The 27,700-nt window shown below is 42.2% G+C and overlaps 1 protein-coding gene across 1 annotated transcript in view; it reads right to left on the minus strand.

Moving 5' to 3' along the window:
* The window catches only part of LOC139336913 (solute carrier family 12 member 9), a 63,397-nt gene that overhangs the window by 25,664 nt on the left and 10,033 nt on the right, over positions 1–27,700 (minus strand). Inside the window, exons 7-8 of the mRNA XM_070971223.1 lie at positions 12,735–12,892; positions 8,551–8,633 (exon numbers count right to left, since the gene is read on the minus strand). Of these exons, the coding sequence (XP_070827324.1) occupies positions 8,551–8,633; positions 12,735–12,892 (241 nt within the window). The remainder of the gene's footprint in view (positions 1–8,550; positions 8,634–12,734; positions 12,893–27,700) is intronic.

Here is a 27,700-nt window from a genome sequence, read left to right on the forward strand (position 1 = left end):
TTACAGATTCACAAAAGTTTAACTGAGAGATTCTTCTAAAACTGACGTAAAACACTCCAGTCTGTTGGTTTTGTTCAGCGGTCATGAACAGTCACAGACATGGATGCCCCACAACACCTCAAACCCACCAGTCAAGGTCCTATCTGGCAAAAACTGAGAAGCCTGCTACCTGATTGTTTGAGAAATGGCTCATTTCCTCTTTAATTAAAAAAAAGAATGACAAGAAATAAAAAGTTCTCCAATAGACTCATTATCCTCCGTGCTTCATGAATCAGGGTGTTTTTGCCAACTGTGAACCGGAACTGGTTATCAGATCTGAACCCTCACCACTGAGAGGGAATGGCAGCAAGCCCGACCTGTCCTTTTTTTAAAACAAATAAAAACTTGTGTCATCCAAAAAAATTTGAAAAATGTTGTAATTAAAAATTCTACACATGGGGGCATTAAGTAAGCTGTTATCAAGGCCAGAGGTTCCACACATTTCTCGAGTCAAGGAACCCCAGATAATTGAACATTAGTCCATTTTGGTCCCAAGAAACCTTAAGAAGATTTCCTGCTGTTAGATATGATTATCTGCCTGCGCTGTAGTTGGAAGGTGACAGCAAGGATAGATTTGACTATCATCTGGGGAGCAAGACACTGCTAAAATGAAATTGTTCTACGTTTCTAACGGACCAGTGTAGGACCACAGGTGGCCCCCAGGCTCACTTTGGGAGCCACTGATTGAGGCTAATGTGTTAGATTTAATAAAGATTGCATCTCGGCTGCTTTTTAGGAGCACGCAGTCAGCTATGTTAGCTACGGCAGCGACATGACGGCACAGCCAAGTCAAGCTACAGTACATTTCCAATTCTAAGTGCCTGATTTGGAGTCGTAAGTCTGATAACACTGACAGTACATGAATGTATTCTTCTGACTGAGGAGTAGCAGGTGACTTCTAATAAAGGAGGGAAATGATGAAACCATTAGAAGTCCCTGCCATGTTCCCTGACATCAGAATGTGTGAACAGGGCTGTGTGCGACTCAATGCCAGTTACTATGCATGTGAAAGGCAAGAGCGAGAGCAGCAAGAGCTTCCACTGTTTCATCGGCATTACGTTTTGCTTTAATATTAACCACAATATGGTCACAATTATAATATTCGAAGTAGCAAAGTAAGAAGTAGTGCAATAAGCTGCAAACACATCATGAACACACATCATCAGTTGACCTATCGCCACATCAGGCATTAACGGTTGGTAGAGCTTTTGAAATTACAGAACTGCAGTAGTTTCAAGGAAATCACAGTTTCATCATTGATTTGCATCAACCTATAGCTTAATCAGATATCTGTATATTCATTAAATCAGATTTCTGCTACATTCCCCCACATTAAAGTTGTCATATGTATAAATTTCTTACTTGTTGATACATACATCAACATTCAAGCAATAATTAGAACCAAGATTCTTGAACAGTAAACAAACATGAATGTCCCAAATCAGCTGAAGTCCATTATCCAAAGCTGACACATGGTCAGCTGTGCCCATCATCAGAACTGTGGCTTAACTATTCATTCAGTGTGTAAATGACGCTCATTACCAAAAATTGCGTATTGAATTTTGCAATGGCTTGAACAAAGCCATTATAACAACCTTCCATTCAATGTGTACCATATCTTCTTATTTTGGTGGAGGAACACAAAGCGTGCATAAACATTTAATCTTTCATTCAAAGGCCGTCGTTAGTTCTTCTGTACCGACTGAAACATCTTCTGTGGGTGTTTCATCAAGCGTGCTTTCTTTATCTCTATGAAAGCTACTGAGACTGACTGCACAGAACAAGGAGGAAACTGCAACGCTGTACACTCTCTCTCCAATTATCATGCATTTCACAACTGACCATTGAGAAACTCCACTGTAGTTGGAGTATATTTTCTTGAACTCAAGGGCACATCGTTGGTGTTTATTGTGGGGGGGAAGCAGCAACTCTATGAGCATTAACTTTGTGACCATGAAGCAGATGTAAACTGAAGGGGAGAGAGAGGAGAGAAGGTAATGATGGAGAATAGAGATTAATGATGTCACATTATTGACAGGCGGTCAGAAAGAGAGAGAAAATGATAAACCGAGGGAGCAATGAGGATGGAGAAGAAGAGAGCCAAAGAAGAACAGAGGAGAAGACGGGACTGAAAAAAGAGAGGGGTAAGAAAGAAAGAACGAGAGAAAAGAGAAGGCGGGTAAGAGAGCGTTTCTGACCTCTGGCAGTCAAAGTCAGTGGGTGTCTCTGCAGCGCTCCCCTGAGAGCTGCCTCTACCAGAGCATTAATTAGCCATTAACTCAGACACAGGCCAGCATGGACAACTGCTGTCATAGCGCACAAAGTGTGTGTGTGTGTGTGTGTGTGTGTGTGTGTGTGTGTGTGTGTGTGTGTGTGTGTGTGAGCATAGACACCCGCACACTAAATCTCTCCTGGGCATGTTTTTGTGTGGCGATTTGAAAGACTGTTTTTACTGGAAAGCAGTGTGCATATATTGCCATAAATTTCCCTGAAATAAGAGAGCTCACACAGACACTTTTATTAAATAAGAAGAATTGAGGGGAAGCAGCTGAGTAATGCTTTGGACTAAAAGGCAACACTTTTACAGAAATGTCTGCGGGTTATGCGTAACCATTGGAACATGCTGTGTTTGGCTTCATACACAGATACAGCAGGGCTAATGAAGGAAATTGTTACAGTAAGCAGATGATTGAGAAGTAATGAAGAAAATCTGAATTTTACCATCAGCATTTATGTTCAATACAAAGATTTTTGATGATTATCGGAGCCCAAAATGACTTAATTCGTGGCAACTTTAACATAAAGGTTAGTTAACAGTTCAGATATTGAACACACTTTGGTGACATTTGTTTTCCCTGAATTGAGTCTGTATCTATTCTTTTTGCCAGTAGGTCAACAATGCAAATGGTTACTTTCAGGTATTGAAGTAGAAATGGCTCAGTTGTGGTGTAAGTTTGAAAAGTGGTGAGGCTTGGTCACACCTGTACATCAGTTTGGGGGAAGTTCCAAGTGCCGAGCCGCCCAAATATTTTCCCTTGAAGGGTCAAAACTGAAATTTAATGGTGGGCTATGGCCAAAATCAAATGCCTATTGTACAGTACTGCACTGTAGGGTTAGTCAGCATCTGAGCCTAGTACCTGTCTGCTGGGACACATTTGTATCACATCTTTGGGTGAAGAGAGCTCGAATTCTTTTTGCGCTCTGAGTCACACTGAAACTCAGTCAGTTCCATCTGAAGTTGAGCCGTCAACGCTGATGGTGAAGGGCTGGAAAAACAACTCCAAGTCTGCTGCATGGTCGCTGACATCCTCAAAGTGTCTGTGAAATCCTGGGCCGGGTCACTGAGAAGTGCAGCAGACAGCCTCTCTTTCATCACGTGTACCTCTCTGACTAATTCATGCAACTACAAGACAATTTCTAATCATGTATCTCTGCTGTACTGTGAATTATGACCACACAGTACAGTACAGTACAATAATAAGATATTATTATACTGCACTGTATGATAGGTCCAAGTTATTATAGATGTTTCTTTATGCCCTCACAGTAACTGAGTGATGATCTGGTCCCTGAAGCTGAGCATTCAACACATTAAGCAGACCTGTGATGTTGACAAAAGCCAGGTCAGCCAGCTCATCCAAGGCTACTTGAGCATCTCTGTCCTTACTGCTGAGGAAATCTCTCATTGCTTGAGTACTTTTCTGCGACTCAGCCACCTAACCTCCTGGTGGTTCAGCACACCACCAAACTGTGCTCCCATCGCATCCAACAGGTCCTTGAGCTGGTGGTGTCAGAGAGCCTCTGAGCATATGTTGCTGACTGTTTTGATAACCTTGGGCGTCTCTCAGCCCGATGGATTTGGCACACAACTGTTCTCAGGGGTGCAAACTGGTGATGGGCCAAAAAGGTAACGATTTCTTTTGCCTGAAAATGATGAACATGCAGCCTCCAGGCCCATTCCCATGATGCATGCTTTATTTTTCTATTTGAGCTCTGTTCAAGCAACACATAAAAGCCTGTCAGTGATAATCAGATCTGCTATACAAAGCAGTGCTAACAATGAGAAAAACATCTATTAGAATTTTAAAGATGCACTTGTGTTCACAACAGCAAAGTCACTATATAAACTCCAGAATATCTGTAAGGGAAATTCTCCGTGTTGCTTGTTGAGAGTTGCTAATTCTCTGAAGAATTACAGACTCGGTGTGATGAATCAGGTCTCTTTAATACATGCAGCATGGAGGGAAGACTCATGCAGAGTGTTCTCTCCAGATCTCAACAATGTCTTGGCTTTTATACTTGACAACAAATGGTTGTCACAGACACCTGGTAATGATAAATCTTTCCTTCAAAAGCAATGACCATTTGGGGGAGTTCACTCATCCTGTTTCCCAGGGTTCATACTATACCATAAACTCCTCAGGTACAGTGAATCGCACCTTAACCTTCCCCCTCTATCCTGTGTCCCTCACTCAATTGTCCTTTCTCCCCTCAGTGACAAAGGGCTGTAAAGAGTTTTAGAATTTACAGACTGATTCCCAGGATTAGTAAGTCATCTAATTCCTACATATCTCACTGATAACAAATCTAAAACAGTAAAATAGTGCTAGTATGTGCTGACCGTTTGTGATACAAATGTGGCGAGGCCAGATTTCCTCCCAGCCACTGCAGAGGCTCTATCTGTGTTAATCCGCAAACAAAACCTCCCCTTTCATGGTGCCGCACAGTGTGTCGATACCAGCCAGTTCTTGAGTGGAGTCAAAGCTTTCACCCTGCTTCAAAACCAGCACTGAATCTGAAATATCAGTTCTGTCATCACGCTATTGGAAAGGCTGCAAATTCAGCAGATTTTGCCTTTATTTCCTCACTGATGTCACTTGGCTTATCTTGTGGCACGTTACTGTATTCCATGACAAGCTGGTTTGGGAGAACACCCTTGCCTGAGAGGAACACATTAACTCAGCAGCTGAAGAGAGGCACTGTTTGACAAACTCTCCAGAGGAAAATGATAGCAGCTCACTGGTCTCTGCACGTTGCTGTCGTGCATGTGTAGAGTCGTAGTGATGACGGATATCAGTACATCAACGGATTGCTTGAAAATAAGCTGACTTGGAATTCAAATCTCTAAAATAGAAGTCTTCTCGCCGGCTTTGTTTGAAATACATTTGGCTGCGCAGTGTTGGTCTGTGCTGAGATCATGAAAAATGATTCATAATCAGGGATCGTACATAACTAACGAGCGTATTTAAAGTGAGAAACATCTTGTGGGCCTCATCAAAGCTTGCAGCGGGCTCCACTGTGGGCAGCCCTGCTCTACAGTCCATTCCAGCAACGTTACGGTGAACATGCTCTTCGTCGATGTTGGCATTTCAACACACGCAAGCTAGCAACTGACCAAGAGAGTAGCTTGTTCGTTAGCAAACATTATGGAAAAAGCAACCTGAGTACAATATTTTTGATGTGGCAAGCCAGACTTTTTATAATCAGCAACTTTTAAATATGAGACACACAATAATGATCCTCCACGGACATTTAGTCACACCTTGTAAAGACTTAACTTCCAGGCCGACTTTCTCTTCATGTGGTTATTCTGAATTCACCAGACTGCGATCTCAAGAGTGTGAAGCAGTGGGGATGAATCCCAGGGCACACTGGCTCTGTGTCAGCATTAATGCAGATGCTTCGCTGCACTGTTGTGGTGAGGATATCTACATTCCAACCCTCGCCTATACTCAGGAGCTTTAGGTAAAGACCAAAAGAATGAGATCACTGTTTCAGAGGGCCAAAATGGGTTTTCCTGGCTTGGCGGCTGGACTCACCCCTGTAGAATAAGGAGCTCAGAAATCAGGAAGGAGCTGGAGTACAATCACTTCTCCACAGTGTTGAAAGAAGTCAGTTGAGGTTGTTCAGGTGTCTAATAAGGATGTCTGCGGGAGACCTCCCTGTGGAGGTGTTCTGAGCACGTCAAACTGGGAAGAGACCACGTGGCTCAATTGAAATATCTGTGAGTTCTGGCCACATTTGCTTTCATTCTCGCAATCACAGATTGTGAATTCTTCAATAAATGTGACTGGCATATATGCAATTTCAATGTCATCATGTACAATGCCCATCTTTTCCATCACATTAACTTGTGCCAAAATGCAGCTCACTTTCACCTCAGCGATCCAGCTCTACCCCCTTCAAACTTCTCTTGACTTTTTCTGTTTTTCTTCTCCGCTCATTCTTGCAGTTCTTGCTTATTTTCCCTTTACTTTAAAGTCCAATAAAAAAACCTTGGCTCATTCCCTCCCCCTCCTCCTCTCTCTTCAATCCTGCAGTGTGTGAGTGTTCAAGGCGAGATTACAATCAGACTTTTGTCATCAGTGAATCATTCAAATGGCGGAGGAAGAGGCAGAGAGAAAGAGGACGAGAGAGAGTCAATGATCTCTGATGGTGACGGCGGCTCAGCTAACGATTTCCATCTAATTGCTCCTCCTCCGCTCCTGGAGAGAGGCAAGGGATGAGGAGAGGAGGACGAGCGCGGGACAGAGAGTGAGAAAGAGAGAGAGAGAGCGCAAATAATGACAAGCCATTCAGCCTTTAACACTCACCTCTGATAATGATGGGATAGTCAGGCCTATTTGCTGTTAAGATCCTCCTCCTCCTCCACCTCCTCCTCTTTGTCTCTCTATCCTCACCCTCCTCCCTTCTGCCAATATTTTCTACTCAGTCTAAATTGACTTCTTTCCCCTACTTAGAAGCCACAATAGAAGAGAAAAACACCACAGGAAGATTCTTCGGCCTCTTCGTCAGAGTAAGAATAAGACAGTACTGTATTCCTGGCCTCGGTCTGATCCTGAAACAACAACTCTGCACTCCTCCCACTGATTTTGACAAAACCAGCCTAGATAGGGACTGCATGTTATACATGCCTTCATTCATTCTATGCTGATTACTGGAACTACACTACTAACTATATTGAAGAGCACTCAGTAGAGAAGCACTAAATCTTCCTCACTTGGCCCAAAATGCAGCTGCTTGGCTTTATTAGAAGAGAACACATTTCTCCAATTTTAGCATCCCTTCACTCACTTCCCATTGCTTTCAGAATTCAGTTCAAAATTGTATTAATTACTTATAAGGCATTAAAATGGAATGGGTCCAAGCTATGCTTCTGACGAAGGGTGCTCGCTGACGTCGGTGTGAAAAGCTCCTCTCGCAGCTCCTAAGTCTAAATTTGGAACTAAGGGTACACTTGCTGCCATGGCACTTTAACTGTGATATGTCATTTTATTCCTGGCTCTCACGTTCTTTGTGTTAAGAAAAGGTGTATCCTGAAGTTGATTTGCAGAAAATTTCATCTGGTAAGAAAAAAAGCTACTTTTTTGGTTAGAAATTGCCTGACTACAGACCGTGCAGCAGCATCAAACTACAGACACCACACTGCTGTATGAGGGGAAATGTTGACCATTGCATCAACTAAATGTTTTTTTTTTTTGTTCAAAGTTATTGATTAAGAGGAGAAAGGATGCAGTTTTAGATGCAGACAGTGGAAAACAGAACATTTCCCTTTTGTAACATCTGTCTAGTGGCAAACAATACAATTACTTTTCTGGGAAATTCAGTGAAAACTATTGAACCCAAGAGAACTCAGTGGCCCTGGAGCACTTTTTTGGAACACATTAGTCGACGAAAGCTTCAAGCACTGCTCGTTCAACACAAACGTACAAATTAAAGAACAGTATAGTAACGGGCATGCGTGGATGCAGACTGGCAGTCACAGGAAACAAAGAAACCAAACTGCCCAAGCTGACGTAGTTTCTCCTCAGAATGAATCGCTCCTGTTTGAAGGAGGAACTCTCTGGAGTTAAACAGCAGGACTTTCTGATCTTCCTGCCTGAGGAAAGTATCTATGACAAGACTTCACAGTCCAAACAACAGGAGCTCAGGCTGATTTTGTCCCACTACATCTCCAGCCTTGCATGTACTACCCACAAATAACAGCAGCTTGTTTGAAGCCTCTCTTCCTTCCTTTAGTCCTGAGCTTCATTGCTCCCACAGCTCTGCAGGAATGTCTCCTGATTTATCGATTTCACTGAAATATTTAAAACAAAGTCTAAAGCCAGTGTTGTATCTGAATTCCTGACCCTTGAAGCTCTACATTTTTAAGCACATCGGTCACACCACATCAACTGAGTGAATGCAAAGTGTTCTTTGAATTAATACAGCCAGATAGCAAATGTTGTCCTAATTCAGGGAAGTAAAGTCTGAAATTTGGACAAAATGTGAAGCTGAAAGGAGAAAATGAGTGGAATTGTGTCTGAAGAAGAAATGTGATTTCACCATATCAGATCAAAATACAGGAACTTTTGAACTGAATAAGTCATCGGTCACTACTTTGAGATCTGATGCCTTAACTGGCAGATTTGCTGGGATATCCCCTTTAATGGCTAACCAGTAACTTCTGTCAGGTGTCAAACATCTTTACTGACCATCTCCATCACTCTACATTTGTATGTCTCCAATTACCTGCACAAGGAACCAGGAGATGAGCACTGAGACCCAGGGGTTACCAGTGTGGGATGTCTTCTTAGCTGGAGATAACACTTTACCTACATGGATGAAAAAATAATCTTAGTGAAAACAACAAACACTTCAGATTTCAGAGAATTATGACCCTGAAAATTGCCCAGAATACTCTTTCGCAGCAGCTTTCACATAAAAATATCAGCAGTGACCTTTAATACCCACATCAGTGAAACCCTGGATGCATACGTGGACAGAAAGGTTTAATCAAAGCAAGAATGAATGCAACGAATGACCATCCTTGGATTTAATGAAGAATTTCCTTGGCAACATGCTCCATGAAATGTCAGCTGGCATTTCTCCCAACACTGGAAAGTTTTGAACACGCTGTGGGTGTGGAGGAACTGAAATAGCAGGTAGACGCTCCTTGTGGATCCCTCAAATAGATGCTTGTTCACTAGTCAATACCTGCACTAGTTCACACCTGCACAGTTTAACTTCAGCCCTTCTCCTGACACCTCCTCCTCACTGCTATTCCTGATGATTTCTGACACTGCGTCCCACGAAAGCCTCCACGAAAACGTATTCACTTGGCATGTAAAGTCTGTTGCCAGTGGACATTTCTCAGTGATTCATACAAAACAGAATTATGAAAGTGTGCATGGAACAGTTTTTCAATCCCGTGTCTGCTCTCTCCTGCAGGATTTTTAACAAGCAATGCCCGTTCCTGCAGATGTGCCATCAAGTGCGTATTTTCCAGAGTTGCTTAATACAAAATTCAGTTTTTTGTGCTTCCACAGACAGTGTTTCTGTGCTGAGCTTCACTAACTTAACTTCAAATAAACTTTGGAATATTTTTTTTCATTCACATGAAGGCAGAGTTTGATCTTTCCATCTTTGAATGGCGCTATTTCTTAGTAAATTAGTCTACTTTGTAACCTGACTGGTTCAGACATGACAATGCGCTGTGTGAAAAACACAGCCCTCTCCTTCTTTGAATGGGACCACTGCTTTGGCTCCTGGGAAAATAAAAAGATCAGTCAACAAAAAAATTGTACTTCAAGGCTGCCTCATCCCTCAAGTTACTGCAGCGGCCAATCAAATACATGCAAGCACACCTTTCTGGTTGATTACTTTGTAATGTGAACAGCATCTTTCTATCATTTTCCGTCCCAATCATTGCAGTCAAAGATAAAATGACTGTCACTGATAACTCTCCAGAGATATAAAATCCTGTCTCATAGGACTTTAAACCACTGCGTAGAGTTTTGACATGTGACAAGCCGTCAAACTCATGACTCTCATCAGTTCAACTGGGCCTCCCTGGATCACATATCATCATATCTCCAGTACCTGAAAATAACATCCCGCACCAGCGCATTCCATTGTGTATTTGTACACTCCAGCTAATGAAAAACTCAGTTGTTAATGAGCCATCTTAGAAGACGTGAACTACAGTAACAATATGGACTAAAAATAACCCTCTAAATTTAATTAAAGGTCTGGACTAGTTTAAAGCTGTAAGGAAAATTGAAACAGCTTCATCTTGAGGACAGAGCAGCTAAAAGTGTATCAAAACACAGGCACCATGCTCCTTTTTCCTGTGTTTCCTATAGCAACAGATACAAACCAGTGCATGGAGCATCAGACCTCTGAGTGGCAGGGATTTTACAGACCAGATCAGCTCGGACTAGGGACGGCAATTTCTAATTTTACTGACATTTAAATTAAATTTGTGTAATTAACTACACATCTAGCCAAGAATGGAGAGGGAAAGTGAGTGGGCGGGCGGGCAGGCGGGCGAGACAGCGAGGGAGACAAAGTGAGCTGACACTTAACTTTATTTAATACCTTATATGGCTGTGGGGTTCACTGGGAGAGAAATCATTTACATACAGCCTCTCATTTTTGCAAACATGACATTTCATCTCATGATGGTGCTGACATTTGTGATGAATGGCGTGGCAGGTCTGCACAGTAGAGGTTGCACAACCACCGTGAAAGACAGACAACAGAGACAGAAAAAGACATGGCAAAAAAAGAAAAGAAGGCCAACTCATGAGGAGGGAGGTGACTATTTGTGGACGAGGAATCCAAGTTCAAGAATAAATTTCACAGCTGATGAAGGACTTGAATTAAATCAGCGAGACTTTTCAGTCAAATCAATGCGGCTGAGAGGAGTAGGCTGAGTGATGGAGAGGACGGAGAGAGGCAGGACAGAGGTGAAGGAGTTAGAGATTAGAGAGTTATAGAGGGACGTATCCATCACTCCGTTAGCATAGGACAGTGGCAAGGTTAAGCTGTGAGTGGCATGCACACATGACAACAACAAGACCAACATGCAGTCATGCACACGGTGTGGTCATACTCACCTTTTCATTCCCCCTACAAGAACATTACACATTTACGGTTCCCCCGTCATTGAGTCTTAATGAAACAGATTAATCTAAGTTAACCCTTTGGCTGTTTGCGAACAGACAGCTGAGCAAGAGTCATCTGCCTCTGCCATCTGATCACTCCACAGAGGAACGCACACTAATACAGCCATTTACCTCCCCTGACACACCCGCGTGCGTGGCCACACACACGGGCAGAAACATGCCAAATCAATTTGCAATAGACTTAACAAAGGAGCACGGGGTGGGATAAGGAAGTTGCTCACAGTCATTAATAATGACAAAGCAGCAGGCAGCATGGATTCACACAGAGAGGCAGGGAGGGATGCAAATCACATGAATGCTGCGCTCGCTCGATATGGGAATGACTGCGGGAAAACTTCATAACTAACACGACAAAGGGAGGTACTTTTGCGTTAAAACATGCAAGAAGCATTCAGTTATGTTGCTTAATTAGTTTCTTAGAATCCAGCACACACACACACACACACACACACACACACACACACACACACACACACACACACACACACACACACACACACACACACACACACACACACACACACACACACACACACACACACACACACACACACACACACACACACAGTCAATATAGCCTTAAAGGTTCAGTATTCAAAAGAGAGTTTTTACAGTATCAAACCATGTCTGGGGGCAAGTGTTTATACCTGTTTGGATTGGCTGACCTGAACATAGGGCAAAAAGCCTGCTGTTAAAGCCTGGTCATGACTCCATCCCACTGTCTTCCTGATCTCTGTCCAAATATCTGTCTTTGCATTACACCAATGGGAATAAGGCCACAGACTATCGGGCAGTCTCTGTTCTGAGGCATTCACAGGGCACTTTGTTGTGTGTATGAAAAAGAGGTAGAAATAGTAAAGAATGGAAAAGAAAATGAAAACAAAGGTCTGAACAGACTTTTGTTGCATGCCCATCCAATAAATGTACAGGATAACCCAAAAAATAATGACAAAAAAAAAAACACGTGGGCAAAAAAGTATTTTGTTCTATCTGAAGTGTATATACTATGATAAGACCTAGTCAGCCTTATTGATATCTTAACCTGCAGGTGAGATTCAGAAAATCACCAAACCTTTCATTGAGCTTGATATAAATGATATTTCACATATGACGTAGAGCATATTTGTTTTTTGTTTTGTTTTTTTTACACATTTGAGACACGAAATATGAACTAATGACTCACTCCACTTCTGCAGGGAAACTTCAACATGCTCATCTGCCTTGGAAGCCGGATATGAAAGGATAAGTTCACATTTTTTCAAGCCTGTCTTAAAACAACAGTCGAGTGCAGACGGTCTTTAACTCATTCCACTGGGAAATTTCTTTCACTTGCATTAAGAGGGAGATTTTAAACTCAAGATCTGACTGGTCATGGATTGCATTTACTGGAAGTAGACTGGGCCTTTATATTTAAAGTGTTGGAGTACTTTCATTTTCAAAGAATGACACAATTTAAGATATTAATACTCACAGTAAGTGCCATACTTTAGTATCTTAGCGACTGAGCCATTAGCTGAAAGCAAACAGAGCACTGAGGGATTAAAGGTTGGTGACTAGAACGGGGAGCTGATGGTGAGGTCTCACTTAATTGGTCCAAGCTGAAATGATATCAACTATTTTCAAAAAAAGCATCTGCAAATCTGCATCTTTTAAGTCTGAAGTCATGTGATAAACATTCAAAATAGGCCATCTGACAGCAGTATCAGAGGACATCTGTCCCCAGCAGAAACTGGCTGTGCTACCTACCAAACAAGTCATCCCTGGCCAGGGCGTAGAGGATGCGCGAGGCTCCGATAAGGTTGCTCATGGCAGCAGAGAGAGTGGAGGAATAAACCCCAATCGTGACAAAGGGGTTCCAGATGTTGATGTCTCTCAGGAAACTGTAATCCCTCTGGAGCAGGACACTGTGAAGTTTTGGAGATCAAAGAGATTAATTTAATAAGCAAAGTGAGCTTGGTGCTAAGAAAGCCATTCATGGTGTTAGTTTATGGCATCTTTACTTTCATTTGATAGTAGAAATGCATGAAAGACAGGAACAAACATGTGGTTTATCACCCCCTACTACAACTTAGCATTGAAAATGTCCACATGCGACAACAGCCCACAGAAGACACCCATCATCTCTATATCCATTAACAGACAAAGGCTTCATTCTCTTACATTCATATCAGGAGATCAAAATCAAGAGGTCTGAAAAGGTTGTATGTCATTTCAAACTCATTTGTTCTAGGGGGCAAAACGTGTCCAATGAAAAAGAACATGATTGAAGAGGAAGTGATGATTAGTCTGCCAGGGTGCCTCATAATGACATCCTGGAATAAGGGGCTCACTCCAGCGGGTGTGTGAGTGAGTGTGTGTGCAGGAGATGCTGCACTAGACGTGGAGAAAGTGAGATCAGAGAGTACAAAAACCACAGCAGGGTGTGCATGATTGTGGCCTGCCCCCCACCTCTTTTCAATACAACCCAGCAAGAGAGAGGAGCATTAGAGTGCAGAGTATTTCTCTCTCTCTCTTTCCTGATCCATCTCAATCTCTCTTTGTGTTTCAATACACACACACACGCACACACGCAATCCATCTATTCCCCTCCCTCATCACCTCCATCTCCCTCATCATGATGTTTTTAAAACCCACTCAAGGATTTTTTTTTTTTCTAGTTTTCTGTCCCTCTCTCTCTGGTAATTAAGAGTCTCACCACGTTTTCTTTCAGGTCCAGTGATTTTAATACTTATTATCGTGGCCCTGTTAAGTATTGTTCACTCCATCCAAAGATGTGTGCACACTATTATTTCACACGGAGCCCGAGGCAGGCGGCACACACACACGCTTGCATCGCATATATACATAGAGTACACATGAAAATATACATACAGCACACATGTGCAGACACACACACACACACACACACACACACACACACACACACACACACACACACACGCAATACCACAAATAAACTACACAAAGGTTCTGTGGAGAAGTTAACATAACCCTCAAATTAGGAACTTTCTTTGTTTATTTGGCGTATTTGGTGTGTGTGTCGTGTATGTGTATGTGTGTGTGTGTGTGTGTGTGTGTGTGTGTGTGTGTGTGTGTGTGCGTGTGTGTGCGTGTGTGCTGCAGTGAAAAGTTTATGAACCATTGCTTGGATTAGACTCTGACATATTCATGAAATGAAAAAACTGTTCAGCGGTCGGACACACAGGCACACCCTTGGAGGAGAGTCTCTGCATTTGTTAAGAAAAAGAAGAAAAAGAGAATCATGCAAAAAAAAGTGCTAAGCATGATGAGGAATTAAAGTGTGTGAAAGTGTGTGTGTGTGTGTGTGTGTGTGAGAGAGAGAGAGCTGAGTGATGATGTGGGTCAAAACTTATAGGATGATTATTAATTTCTCTGACGTGCCGCAGCAGCAAAATAAATCTTGAAAAGCTTGACATTTCCAAACTGGCTCTCAAAAACAAAGCCACTGCAAACTGGGTGACAGCGATGACAAATGGTGTGTGTGTGTGTGGGTGTGGGTGTGACAGAGAGAGGAGGAGAGGATGTTCATGTGTTGGGTCATAATAGACTGAGCAAATATATGTATTCTGTGTTTTAGAATATCTTCCAGCGCTGTGTATTCATTACCGAGGGAGTATTGCTTATATGTGACTCCCTCTGTGCACGTGTATACGTGTGTGTGTGCGGCCCGGATAGTAATTATTGATTAGATCATCCAGCTGAAATGAGCTCTGCCATCGAAATAAAGAGGAGAACAAAAGCATGAGGGAGCGAGTGACAGATTAAAGGAGCTCGTTTAGAGACGAGGAGGAAACAAAGCTAAAGGACTAAAAGGAGCCCGCAGAGATTGTTTGGCCGATTGTTCTCGCTCCTCCCGGCTCGCTCCATCCTTCAGCTCATTTGTTTACCACTTTTATTCATGCCCTCATTTGTGTATTCATGCGCATTCATCTTTTAATCCATCATTTCATGTGTTTGTGCTTCTGATAATTCACCAGCGCTTTGGTCGAACATTATGGATTAATTATCCTTGATTTTTGCAAATGGGATGAAAAATGAAGCGCTGACACGTAGAAGCAGAGACGGTGCTTATTCGGCTGTGATCGTGGTCATCTCAGCTTTCAGGTGGCGAGGTCAGGAATATCAGGAATAACATAACAATTCAGGATCATCTAGTTTAATGATCCTGAAGAAAAAAAGGCTTGGCAGCATGTCCGATAAATGCTCAAGTGGGATCATAGCTAGTTACGGAGATGGCTCCGGCTTATGGCGAACATCACTGTTATGTTCATCGTACCATTATGTGACCATTTGTGTCCCCGCAATATGGACCTGATGGTCCTGTAAGTCAATACTCAGAGTCTCTATGGAATTCAAAGTTTAGTCCCTCTTATGAATCCCTCCATCAGCATTACAAGGACAGCGTGCATCTTTACTGCAACAACAGAAGACGAGGTGTGACTTTAACAGCAATGGGTTTTTGAGATGAAAAAGTCTTTAGATGAAAGCTGATGTCAGAATTTGTGCTCTTACTTTTTTTTTTAAAAAGAAGCCATTTTTATAGATCTCTGAGCATATTATCATTAAAGCCGCACTAATCAATATTTTCTATGTTAACAGTGAATTAAGTTATTGTGTGTAATGTGAAAGGGGACACTCGGTTATTCTGCACTGCACCTCTACGGGGCTTTTCAGCCTGTTTTAGCTCATTGTTTTAGTTTTCAAGTCCAGCAAATTTGCTCATCATCCCTTTTTCCAGCAGCAGCAGCAACAGCAGCAGGCAGATGTTTCCCACTGTTACCTACCTGCCCAAGTTAGTGATTAGGAAGAGTGTCAGATATCTAACAGCTAAAGAGCCAAGAGCTAAAAGGAGAGTGGATTTTGGATTTTCATTTGTTGGGGTGGACAAAAACACCAAATGAATGCTAATGTTGCTTTGTGTGTGCCAGGTGTGCAAATAGGCAACAAACTCACCATAACAACATTAAAATGGTGATAATATCGTAGAATTGGTGTGTTAATTTGTTCTGCTGTTCTGCTCCCTGGTGGCCAGAACAATAAATGGCTGCAGCTTTAAAGATCCCAGGAAATTATATTATTTCCTAAATGTGATATATTTCCTGTTTGACATGTTCATGAGTTTGTAGATGACAAATACTAAAGGTTCTCATTCAAATTTTGGAAATAATATGAATCAAAGTTTGAAAGAGAGGTTCTGACTTTGGAAATTGATGTGACATGAGAAAACACAAATCACTCTATTGCGGGAATTATAAAAACACTCATTCTACTTGTGGTTGTACAGCAGAGTTAGAGAGTGGAGGTTCAACCCTAACAGATGACCTTTGACACGTACAGAGTAGGTACAGGTTAATTTTGGTCTGTCATCAAGTTACTCAAGGAACTAACTTTAATTAGCGACAGCTGCCTTCATTAGACGTCTTTCATTAAGTCTCAAGCCTAAGCTGAGATAACCCTGATAACATCACTATGACATCCTCAGGGTTATTTTTTCAAACTTTTAAAATCTCCTTCACAGCCACAGAATACATTATATAGTAGACCAAATGTTTTCACAAGTGTGTCCCTTTAAGGGCCTTTTTTTAAAGGCTGATGAGTGGTTAACACAGATCATATCTTTGTTGGGTTATGAACAGAATCAAACCAAGACTTATTTCAGGGTCTCTGGTCTTCAATGAAGAAGCACTGACTTCATCCTTCATCCTTACCAAAAATGAATTTAAAGTATAGGATATAAATGCACAACCCCAATTCCAAAAAAGCTTTAACATTGCGGGAAGCGTAAATACAAGAATGGATGAATGTGGTAATGTGCTCATCCCTTTTTTTGACATAAACTTAATAGAAAACAGTACAAAGACAATATGTTTAATGTTTGAATTTGATGCAGCAACACATTTCCAACAAGTTGGGACAGGAGCAACTAAAGACTGGGAAAGATGTGGAGTCCAAAAACACCTGTTTAGAACAATCCACAGGTAAACAGGTTCATTGGTATCAGGTGATAGTATCATGATTGGGTATGAAAGGGGCATCCTGGAACAGCTCAGTCGTTCAAAGCAAGGATGGAGCTTGGTTCACCACTTCGCGAAACATATGATGGAGGACATTCTGTAAAACTGTTTGCTTTGGAATGAAACAGTTCGTTGCAATGATTCCATTCTGGTTTTATTAATGTTTTACACAACGCCTCAACTTTTTGGAATTGGGGGTTTTATAAAGGCAACACTTGAGCTGAGAAACATGAAAAGGTGACAATTCTATGGGCCAATTTTCCACTATGCCAGTGGGGAAAAACAAAGAAGTCTTCCGGCAAGTAAAGCCAGTGGCAAACTCCTCAGAGCACACTTCAGAAAGTCTGAACTGTAACAGTCTGAACATGTGGATCTCAATCCACAAAAGACCTGTGTTACCTTTACAGAGTCTGTATCTGGCCCGGTGTGCTTTGAATGAGTTCAGGCCTCTTAGAGACGACTGATTCGACTCAATAGCAACAAATGCACCAGCACAGAATTACACCCTTTACTGCTGGGATTTAGTGTCGGTCTTTAGCCTCACTTCACCTTGACCCTGGCGGTGCTTTGAGAGTGAAGCCACCCTACGCGAGACGTGAGGAAGAGATGCAGGCACATAAAGAAGCAGCCGAGGAACAGGAGGCAAGCAGAAAGTAAAAGGGAGGCAGAGAGGGGTTGTAAGAGCCAGAGAGAGGGAGGGAGAGGGAGAGTTAAGTGCCCTCAGGGGAGCAGACTGTGGTTAAGGATTATTAAATGGGATCAATAACTAACAAGGCCTCTGAGCGTGCACACACACACACGCATGCGCACACACACAACCTCCTTCTCTCGCCCTCCCTTCCTTTCAATCCTCCCATCCTCAGTTTCCAGCCCTTCCATCTCTTCACATGTACTCTGCATGTCCCAGGTGACCTGAGGCCCATCTTGCCATTCACATTTTTAAATGTTTATCACATTTTTCTGGATACACTCGTTTTGTTTCATGGCTGCTCTCAATTTCACCGTTTCCAATTTTCAGCCACTCTTGTCCAGTCAGTCGTTCTTGCTCCACCGTCCAATTTCCATTGCCCACGATGCTTGTAACAAGGGGTTGACCGATACAGGACAGGAATACTGACGGGTCTTTCCTGATACTCAGTGTCAAACAGGCCTCAGGGTCCATCCTGGGACAATAAAAGCCTGCAGTGACTGTCAGAAGACAAACATACAGAAAGCCAACCATTTCAGGAGAGCTGTTATGGAAATCTAAATGGTATCACTTGTTTTTCATCAGCAGGTGGAAAATTGCCCAACTGTCATGGAGTTGTAGAAGAACATTTAAACCTCAGCGTTTAAGCATGGAACAACAAATTCTCCAAGTGCTCACACAAAAATGGAAATTCGAACATCAATGACATTTCTATGACAACTGGGCAAACTCCATCTGTGGAGGAAGATGGAGTTTGCCCCTTTGTTATACGGTTGAATGCTCGAGAACAGCTACTAAATTTACAAACTCAAGTTGGGATGCTGTGTAAAACAGAATGCATTGATTTGCAAATCCTTTCTGACTTACATTCATTGAATATGTCACAAAGACACGATATTCAATGTATAGGCTAATAAACTTTATTGTTTTTTGTAAATACACACTGATTCTAAATTTGATGCCCATGTGTTCCAGGGGCAAGAAAGTTGTGGAATGCTGCAAAAACACCTGTTTGAGACATTCCACAGGTAAACAGGTTGATTGGTAACAGGTGATAGGATCATGATTGGGTATGAAAGGGGCATCCTGGAAAGGCTCAGTTGTTCACAAGCAAGAAAGGGACGAGGTACACCACTCAGAAAAACTGAGTGTGTAAAAAGTCCAATAGTTTCAGAACAATGTTTCTCAACACATAATTGCCAGGATTTTAGGGATTTGACCATGTACAATCAAGAATATTGTCAAAAGATTTAAAGAATCCAGAGAAATCTCTGCAGGTAAGGGGCAAGGCCAAAAATCAACATTGGACGGCTGTGGCCTTCAATCTGTCAGAACGCTGCATTGACAACTGGCCTGATTGTATAAAGGATTATATTGCTGCATCTACAGATGCAAATTAAGACTCTACCATGTAAAGAAAAACATATATCAACAACATCCAGACACGCTGCTGTCTTCTCTGGGCCCGAGCTCATCAGATGGACTGACACAAAGTGGAAAAGTGTGTTGTAGTCTGATGAGTCCACATTTAAAATTGCTTTTGGAAAACATGGCTCAAGTGGAAAAGAACCATCCAGACTGTTACCAGTGCAAAGTTCAAAAGCCAGCATCTGTGCTGGTTTGAAGGCGTGTTCATGCCCATGGCATGGGTAACTCGCACATCTGTGAAAGCACCACGAATGCTGAAAGGTTTAAAAGCAACATCTGCTGCCATCCAGGCGATGTCTTCTTCAGGGATGTCCCTGCATATTCCAGGAAGACAATGCCAAATCACATCCTGCTCATGTTACATGTGTGGCTTCTATAAGAAAGAATTTCGCTTTCAAAACTTCAATTTGTGTCCTAAGTTCTCAAACACTAACTGACTGAGAACAGGGGATGTGACAAAGTGGTAAACATGGCCCTCTCTCAAACTCTTTCTACTGGTGAATCAGGATCTTCAGTTCCTCCCACAAATGTTCCATCGGGTTCATGTCTGGTGATTGACTGGGCCATTCAAAAACCTTTATTTCCTTCCTCTTGAACACACTGACAGTGTCCTTGTCCTGCTGGAAGGTCCAGCTCCGTGTCACTGTCATCGCCCTCGTTGTTGGCAACAGATTCTTGTTAAGAATTTCCTGGTTCATGGCTCCATTCGTCTCCCTTTGAGAATTTGGATTCTGCCAGTGCCGTGAGAAGAGAGCAGCCCACACCATGATGCTTTCACTCCAAAATTACGGCGGTATGGTATTTTTAGGGTCATATGCAGAGCCATTTCTCCCCCAAACATGACACGCTGTATTATTGCCAAAAAGTCTGTCCACACTACATTCTCATAATCATCTACAGGCTCCTGCAACTGCTGTGCAGCAACATGTCTCTTCTTCAGAAATTGACTTTGGGGCGATCGTGCATGGAGACAGTGGCGGTGGAGTGTTGCCTATTATCTTCTCTGCAACGACTGTACCTGCTGCTTCCAGGTCCATCTGGAGCTCTTTTTGGACTGGCCCCTGGCTCTTGGGCTGCTCTTCTTGTGACCTGTCTGAAGGCCCAGTTGGAAATCTTGCCAGGAGCTCCTGTGCATGGTCAGATGATTGATGTTCCTTCCAATTGTGGATAATGGCTCCACTAGTCTTATAACAACATTTAGGAGTTTAGAAATCCATTGGTAACCAGAGCCATTGCCAATACTTTTTTCCCGTGTCATTCCACTTTATTGCACTTTTTTTATGAAGTGGAATGTTACGATTTCTTTATCTCTGCAGTTTTATTGAGTTAATACCAATGTCTGGTCTAGATTTCATGTGAATAGCTGCACTGGAAATGTTGGAAATGTTTAATGAAGTACAATGAAGTCGACCTGTTGAATACTCTTTCATGGACTACTTAAAGTGCCTAACAACTCAATTAAAGAGCCTGGTATCTAAACCACTGTCTCACATCCTCCCTTTCTCTCTATTGCTCTTCATCCCTACATCATTTCCTCCAGTCCAAGCAGCTTTTAATTCAGGCTGGACATGCTGTCGAAGACTTGGCCTGTACTGTCACCATTGTAACCCCCCCCCCACCACCACCACCACCATAAAAAAAAACAAAGGGGCAAGCAGTGAGAAAAAAGAGAGAGAGGGGGAGACAGTTTAAGAGTTAAATCTCTGCAGTGTAGAGATAGGGATGAATAACAAAAGGAGGGAAGACAGCTGTGTGGATGGATGGATGGATGGATGGATGGATGGATGGATGGATGGATGGATGGATGGATGGATGGATGACAGACAAGAAGAGGACGGAGACAGGAGAAAGGGAAGCCAAGCCAAAAATGCTGCTGTGGGATGATAGTGCCAAGACAAAAAGGAATAAGAGGGGGAGAAAGAGGAAGGGGTGAGGATGAGGGGTGAAGAGATGCTGGACTTGCCTTACAATGGCTACAGTGTGGACAAGGAGGAGCAGAAGGCCTGAGAACGGGGAAGTGATGGCCGAGAGGGATGACAGTGTGTGTGGTCCTGACCAAAAAAGCAAGAATGAGATGAGCTACAAAGCTCACGGACTACATAAAAATCAAGAGCACACAGGAAGTGTGACTGTGCAAGCCTGATTCTGTTTCTGTTTCTTTAAGGTTCAACTGTACAAGGCTGGTTTAAAGGAGTTTGACATTTTGGGAAATATACTTCTTCATTTTCCAGCACAGTTCAATAAGAAGACCAATATCAATCGGAGTCTGTTTGCAGGTGCTTTGAAAATATGTGCAAATTTCCATATTTTTACATTTCCATGTTTTCCTGTGATGTCCAAAAATTGATTTCAAGAAAGCCAACATTAATTTGACAAAGACACAGTGTCTGAATTTCATCACGCCTTAATTCCTGTATTCTCCACTGTGTATATGACCGTTCACATAATGTAGGTGATCAATCAAGCACTCACAAGAAATAGTTCCAGCGTGTAACTCATCATAAAAGCCCGGTTTGTGGTTGTGCACAACCAGTCTGGTTGTGGGGCGTCGGCCCCAGTTGCCACCCCACAGGGCCCCACTATAAAGACAAAGGCTCGGCGTTAGATAAAACTGCACAATGTGCTTTAGTTGATAGTGTACTTATGCAGTACAAATTCTGTAACAAATTAGCCAGAACACATTAGCATGCCTTTGGGGTCTGGGGATTATTACCTGTGTTTCACTTTGTTTGAACTGCGCTTCCTCTTCCTGCTGATATGTGTCTTCATCACTGCTATTAAAAATGGTAGCTGTGTGATTCACCAATCAAAGACATTCACTACTGCAAAGCAGAAACAATGGCCAAGAATCTTTTATCCCTTTTCACATTGAAAATGAGGTGAAGGTCCTTCAGTTATTGATAAAGCTTCAGATATCTGGAGAAGATCCCGCAGACAGGAAGGGGCTAAAGCAGGGGAGAAGATGCTGGAAGAGTAAAAATCTGAACAGCAGTTTGTGATTGAAAGGTAATCGGAGGATATAGAATAGGAAAACAGAAAAATGGAAATAGAAAGTGTGTGGGTGACAAGAGACAGAGCAGAAATACATAATGTTTTTTGGAAGATGGAGAGAAAAAAATAAAGTGCTGTGACGAAAGATGGGACTTTCTGGAAAAGTGAGAGAAATTAGATACAGTGTGTGCGTATGTGTGTGTAGGTATGGGTAAGTGTGTGTGAGTGAGGGGGTGAGGGGGGGGCAGCAGAAGTGAGATGAGAGAAGGAGGCTCTTCGGGGGGTGCGGATTGCACACACATTGACAAGGCTGCATGTCAGAGATAGCACAACAAAAGAAAGCCCAGCAGATTCAAATTAATATAATTATCAAGTCAGTTATTAATACAAAAGCTTCCATAGCGCAAGGCGGATTAGCCCACGGGTCACACACACACACGCACTGTGGAAACACGTGTGCACAACTAATGCACTCATTCACACGCGCACACACACACACGCACACACACACAAAGAAGTCAGTCAAGCCGAGACAACGCCACACACTAAACCAGTCGGTTAATATTCATGAAACCAGTCCTAAAATGATAAAAAATTGTAGAGCAACAGAATGAGTTATCATGCTCAATGTTGCTTTAACTGTAGATTTAAGTTCCTAATTTACAGAGGAGCGCGCGCACGCACACACACAACCAACCAAAAGAACTTGATAAAGTAGCGGCAGGGCAATCTGTCATGGTTGGCTAGCTGGTCACATGAGGTTAATAGATTCCCCTCTATCTCACATCCCCTCAGCCTTCATCGCCATCAGCTGCAGCCCTCTTACCATAGTGACATATCATCGGAGATAATCTCAAAACAGACAAAATATGGGGCTGCTCTATTAACAGTGACCTGGAAACCAGTTGTACGGCTTTTCCATCCAAATGAGCTTCATTTTCTTTGCTACGCTAACAGCCACGAAGCAGAAAATGTGCTCATGGAGCTGTTAAAAAAACAGTGCATCTGTACAATCGATCTCACAGTCACGGGAATCCCACTGTGGAACGGGTGTAAAATCCACAGCGTTCCAGAACGAAGTTCCATTACTTAGCTGGAATACTTCAGAAAACGTACTGAAATGTGTGATAGAAGCTAAAATGTGTTTAAAAATTTGTGAAATTCTGTGACTCTCTGAGAGAAGTCACCAAACAAAATCTCCATTCCATGATTCTCCAGGATTTCCATGACCTCTGAGGACTCCACATACAGGGATGGAGTCGTAGCTCCTGAGGCATGTCATAGTTCAGTTCCTCCCACCCCCCATCCACACCTGAGTGAGGGCTGATGCTGTGAGATCAGTACACACACTGACACAGGTAGGCAGTTATAAAGAGGTACCCTTACTGTGCAATACAATTACTTTCAATGGCCTCTCTCCCACCTGCCTGACATTGACTTTTAAATACAATCTTAACCGCTTTGCCTTTTAAAGCCATGATGCAGAACTACAATTTGCAGAGGGTAGCAATTTACTTATGTAAAGGTTAGTTTGTCACTCTAAATCTCCCCCCTAAAAAAACAGCACGGCTGGTGGCTAAGAGTGCGTGACTGCCACCCTCTGGCCAAGTCACACAACTACAACAGCCACTGAATTTCCCTTTGGCTTTTATCATAGAACTGCCTTCTTGCAAGAAAAAAAAAACTTGTTATTAAATTGGATATTCTGCAGCACAGAAAGGCTCAGTTGGAATGAAAGCTGTAACCTTGACAGCATTAGTGCCGTCTAAAGTGACTCTACAACACCACAACCTTTAAGTCTTCCAGTTTATTTGAACCCTTCCATTTACAGCAACGTACACAGGCTGCATGTAAACAATTCAGAAATTGTTTCTAACACAGTATGATGCACTTGTAGGACGATGTGAGGATATCTATACATAAAGATACTGCAGAGTCATTTTCCAAAAATTATTAGATTTAATTATGCTCAGTACTTATATGTCACATGACAACTGAGGAAACTTAAATGGACCTCAAGTTTAAAATGGTCTTAAGCCCACCTGTGAATGACTTGTAGATGTGTAAACAGTAAATGCTCTAAGGTTATGTTCATGTGTGAATGGTGCATAATTAAATATGGCTGCAGCTATGTTTTACTTTTATCTGTTTATACACCAGCAGATGCTTGAGGAGGTTATAAACACTGGCATACTTACATACTAATAAGCCCTTAAAAAATCCTTATATGTGCGTACAACTATATTCTAGTTGGTTATAAACAATAGAAATGCTAAAGAAGGGGTGTTAAAGGTAAGGGTTAGGGTTAGAAATATATGCCTACCTACCCCTTCCCATAATAATCAGACACGTCTCGTCTCAGGGGTGAGGGCTTCCCCTGATATGTAGTGTGGTGGCACCATAACATGACAAGTGACTCTAATAGAAGCAGTCATATTTTAATCCGTGATAATTTGGTTGGTCTGCCTCTGTGCATAATTTAATGACAAGAAACCTGCTGCCTTCCTGCCTGCCGGACACACGCTGCTGTGTCAGTGTGTGTTATTTGGAGTTGGCATGAACAAGTAGTTGTGTGAGATAAATGTAAGATGAGTTTTCACCCTGCAGGGTTTTGGTTTCTCCTCCTGCTGATCCCCTAAGTTTTCATCAGAGAATCTGCTCATACTGACTGTATTTCTATACAAATATCTCAAGGTAATTTTCACAAAATGCTTTCTTTGAATAGGTATGCGCTCTTGTACTTCCAATGGATGTTTCTGGAACGATTTGCACTTGGTAAATGGATGTTACTTAAATTCTTGTGCCATGATAAATATTGGCCTTTCTCTAATTTCCTTACAGAAAATCAATAAGTTTGATAATGCACTTTAGGTATTGTTGGTAATGTTTTCTCTGGGAGTGAGCCGACTTAATGTAGCAGAAACGGCGGGGAATGAAAATGTTTTTCTGGAACCAGAAGATGAAATACGCTGCAGCACGCTGCTTAGAAACAGGTAATGCACAGATGCGCCTATGTCCTCCATTAGAAAATGAAAGCTGGATATTAAAATAGATTGTTCAGTAGTCAGGCCTGTCATTGCCACTACTGGCCCACTTATCATCCCCTATAGTGGTTGCCAGCCAGTCAATGGGTGCACTCTTCTGAGTAAGGTGTCAAACATTGTCTGGTGCCATTTTCCACATTGCACAATCAACCACTCTGTTAATCTGGGAAGTGAAAGCAGTAAACTCCAGCCAATGAGATTTTATCACATGGTGAGATTCATTTATGCGAAACAGAAAATTCTGCATAAGTTTCTAAAAGCAAGAATGAGAAACATACACAGAAATATGACGCCATCTTCCTAATTAATATAGCTGGGTCAAGTTTAAAATGACTACCTTTTCTTCTTCTTGTCTCACATTAACCAGCCAAAAATCACAAAGTCAGACAGAAACAAGTGCACAATAAGGAAATACCCCATCAGTGCCAATTTTCGAGTGCTTCTGAGAAATGATTATACATTTTCTCCTGCAAGATAACACTCATATCAGTTCAATTCTGGCCAGCCTCAATAAACCTAATGGCCCTGAGCATACTGAAGATAAGACAGGGAGTGAAGTCCCGGGCAAGAAACCAATAAAATAGGATTTTACACCACATGTTTACATCCTCTGTCTTTCAGAATCACACAGCTGGCTGGCTGGCTGCACAGTTCTGAGGAACTTGATGTTTCACTTTCTTCCCACCACTATGTTCCCTTTTACCACCCTGTCCATTTCCAGTGTACAGTAAGCCATCGTCATATGACCAGATTTCCACAGAAGCATTACATGCACCGATGCATAAGCTCTCTTTCTCACCCACACCCACCCACCCACACACACACACACACACACAGACACACACACACGCATGATGCACATGATATGATGTCACATGTAGCTGCCGATATCAGTAAGAATGTTGCGGAACAAAACAAAAATCCATCGATAAAGCTGAGGGAGATGTTCATGTACTGGGAAAAGCACGGGCCCAGACATGCAGCTCACACACATGTAATGTGTTCAGATTGGGTCTTGATGCGGTTGTAGTTCACAAAGGAAATCAAATGAGTCTCCAGTGACCACTTGTGATCAGACCCCACTGACCTGCTCCTATTTGATTTTTTTCTGTGGGGAAACTGTGACCACTGCGAACATGAAACATAACACACACACACACACACACACACACACACACACACACACACACACACAGCTAGAGACGGGACTGCAGTGGCTGTGTGATACCTCACCTCAATGGACTTTAAAAGCACCTCTTGGGAGGCTGACAGGACCAAATCTACTGGGGAGATGCATTTGCCCTTCACTACATACATAAGTCAGTGTACCCAGCCTTTTTTGTCTGATCATTCCTTCCTGTTTAAACTGGATGCCATTTAACACTATGAATTATACAATGTGTAGTTCAGTTTAGTCAAGTTTGCATTTGCACTACGTCCACTTGGACTGGCAGGAGTCGGACATTCCAAACATCTTCCGTGGCGTTTACTTTTTTAATCAATATTTCAACCATTAATCTATTGCATTTAGCTATTTCCCGATCTATTTTAACAATTTATCCATAACTAATAGCTGACTATCTCAACCATTTACTTTTAGGAATCTATTTCATCCACTTTTTTAGCTAAGCTTACTATTCCAAGATGAATAATTTTAACTATTCCAACCATTAATCTGTAACATATAGCAAAATTCTTATCTCTTTCTTTCAGCCATCTATTGTTCAACTGTTTATCTGTTCATTTAGTTATCTATTTCAAATATTGATGCAGTACTTTTAGACGTGTTGACCTCTCTGCTAGCTCACTTACTAGATTTCATACACTCTCAATTGCATCATGAAGTGTTCAGGCATTAAACTGACTCAATATGTGGATATGTCTTTCAGACCAAAACATGATTTTTATTACTATTCTATCCGCCCCACAGTGCTGACTTGGTCCCTCTTCAATACAATGACACTGCCTCTAGCCCTCACTGATGACCACATAACTATACCCAGCATAAGTCACTTTTTTATTACAAGGCAAACTACTTTAGATATCTACAACAGATGAAAACCATATAGAATCACACAGCAACCAATAAAGTACAAGTAATACGTGTGAGAACTGCAGAGGTGAAGACAGTGTGTTAGGAAACTCTGGCTCTTATCAGTGAGTGTGTGCGTGGTAGGAGGCAGCAGAGAGGACGGTGCGGCAGGGTAAATAATGGCAGTATTGATCTTTGATGCTCTTTTATAGCCCGTCATGTCAGTTTAGCACATTGGCAACACCAGCTTTAGAGTTACATCAATACTGAACTCTGGCACTCAGCAAAAGACAGAAATGAAAGAGATTGATGGAGAGAGAGAGATGACAATAAAGAGAAGGAAGCAAATAGCAAGTCAACATCAGGGCAAGGACTTCTCTGCTCTAACCCTACGAGCAAAGACACACACACCAAAGTTATCCCTGTGTCCCTGATAACTCATTAGCTGCATGCTAACAATCAAAGGAATATTTCACCATATCTTGTGGCTTGTG

The sequence above is a fragment of the Chaetodon trifascialis genome, chromosome 9, assembly GCF_039877785.1.
Source record: "Chaetodon trifascialis isolate fChaTrf1 chromosome 9, fChaTrf1.hap1, whole genome shotgun sequence".
Classification (NCBI taxonomy): Eukaryota; Metazoa; Chordata; class Actinopteri; order Chaetodontiformes; family Chaetodontidae; genus Chaetodon; species Chaetodon trifascialis.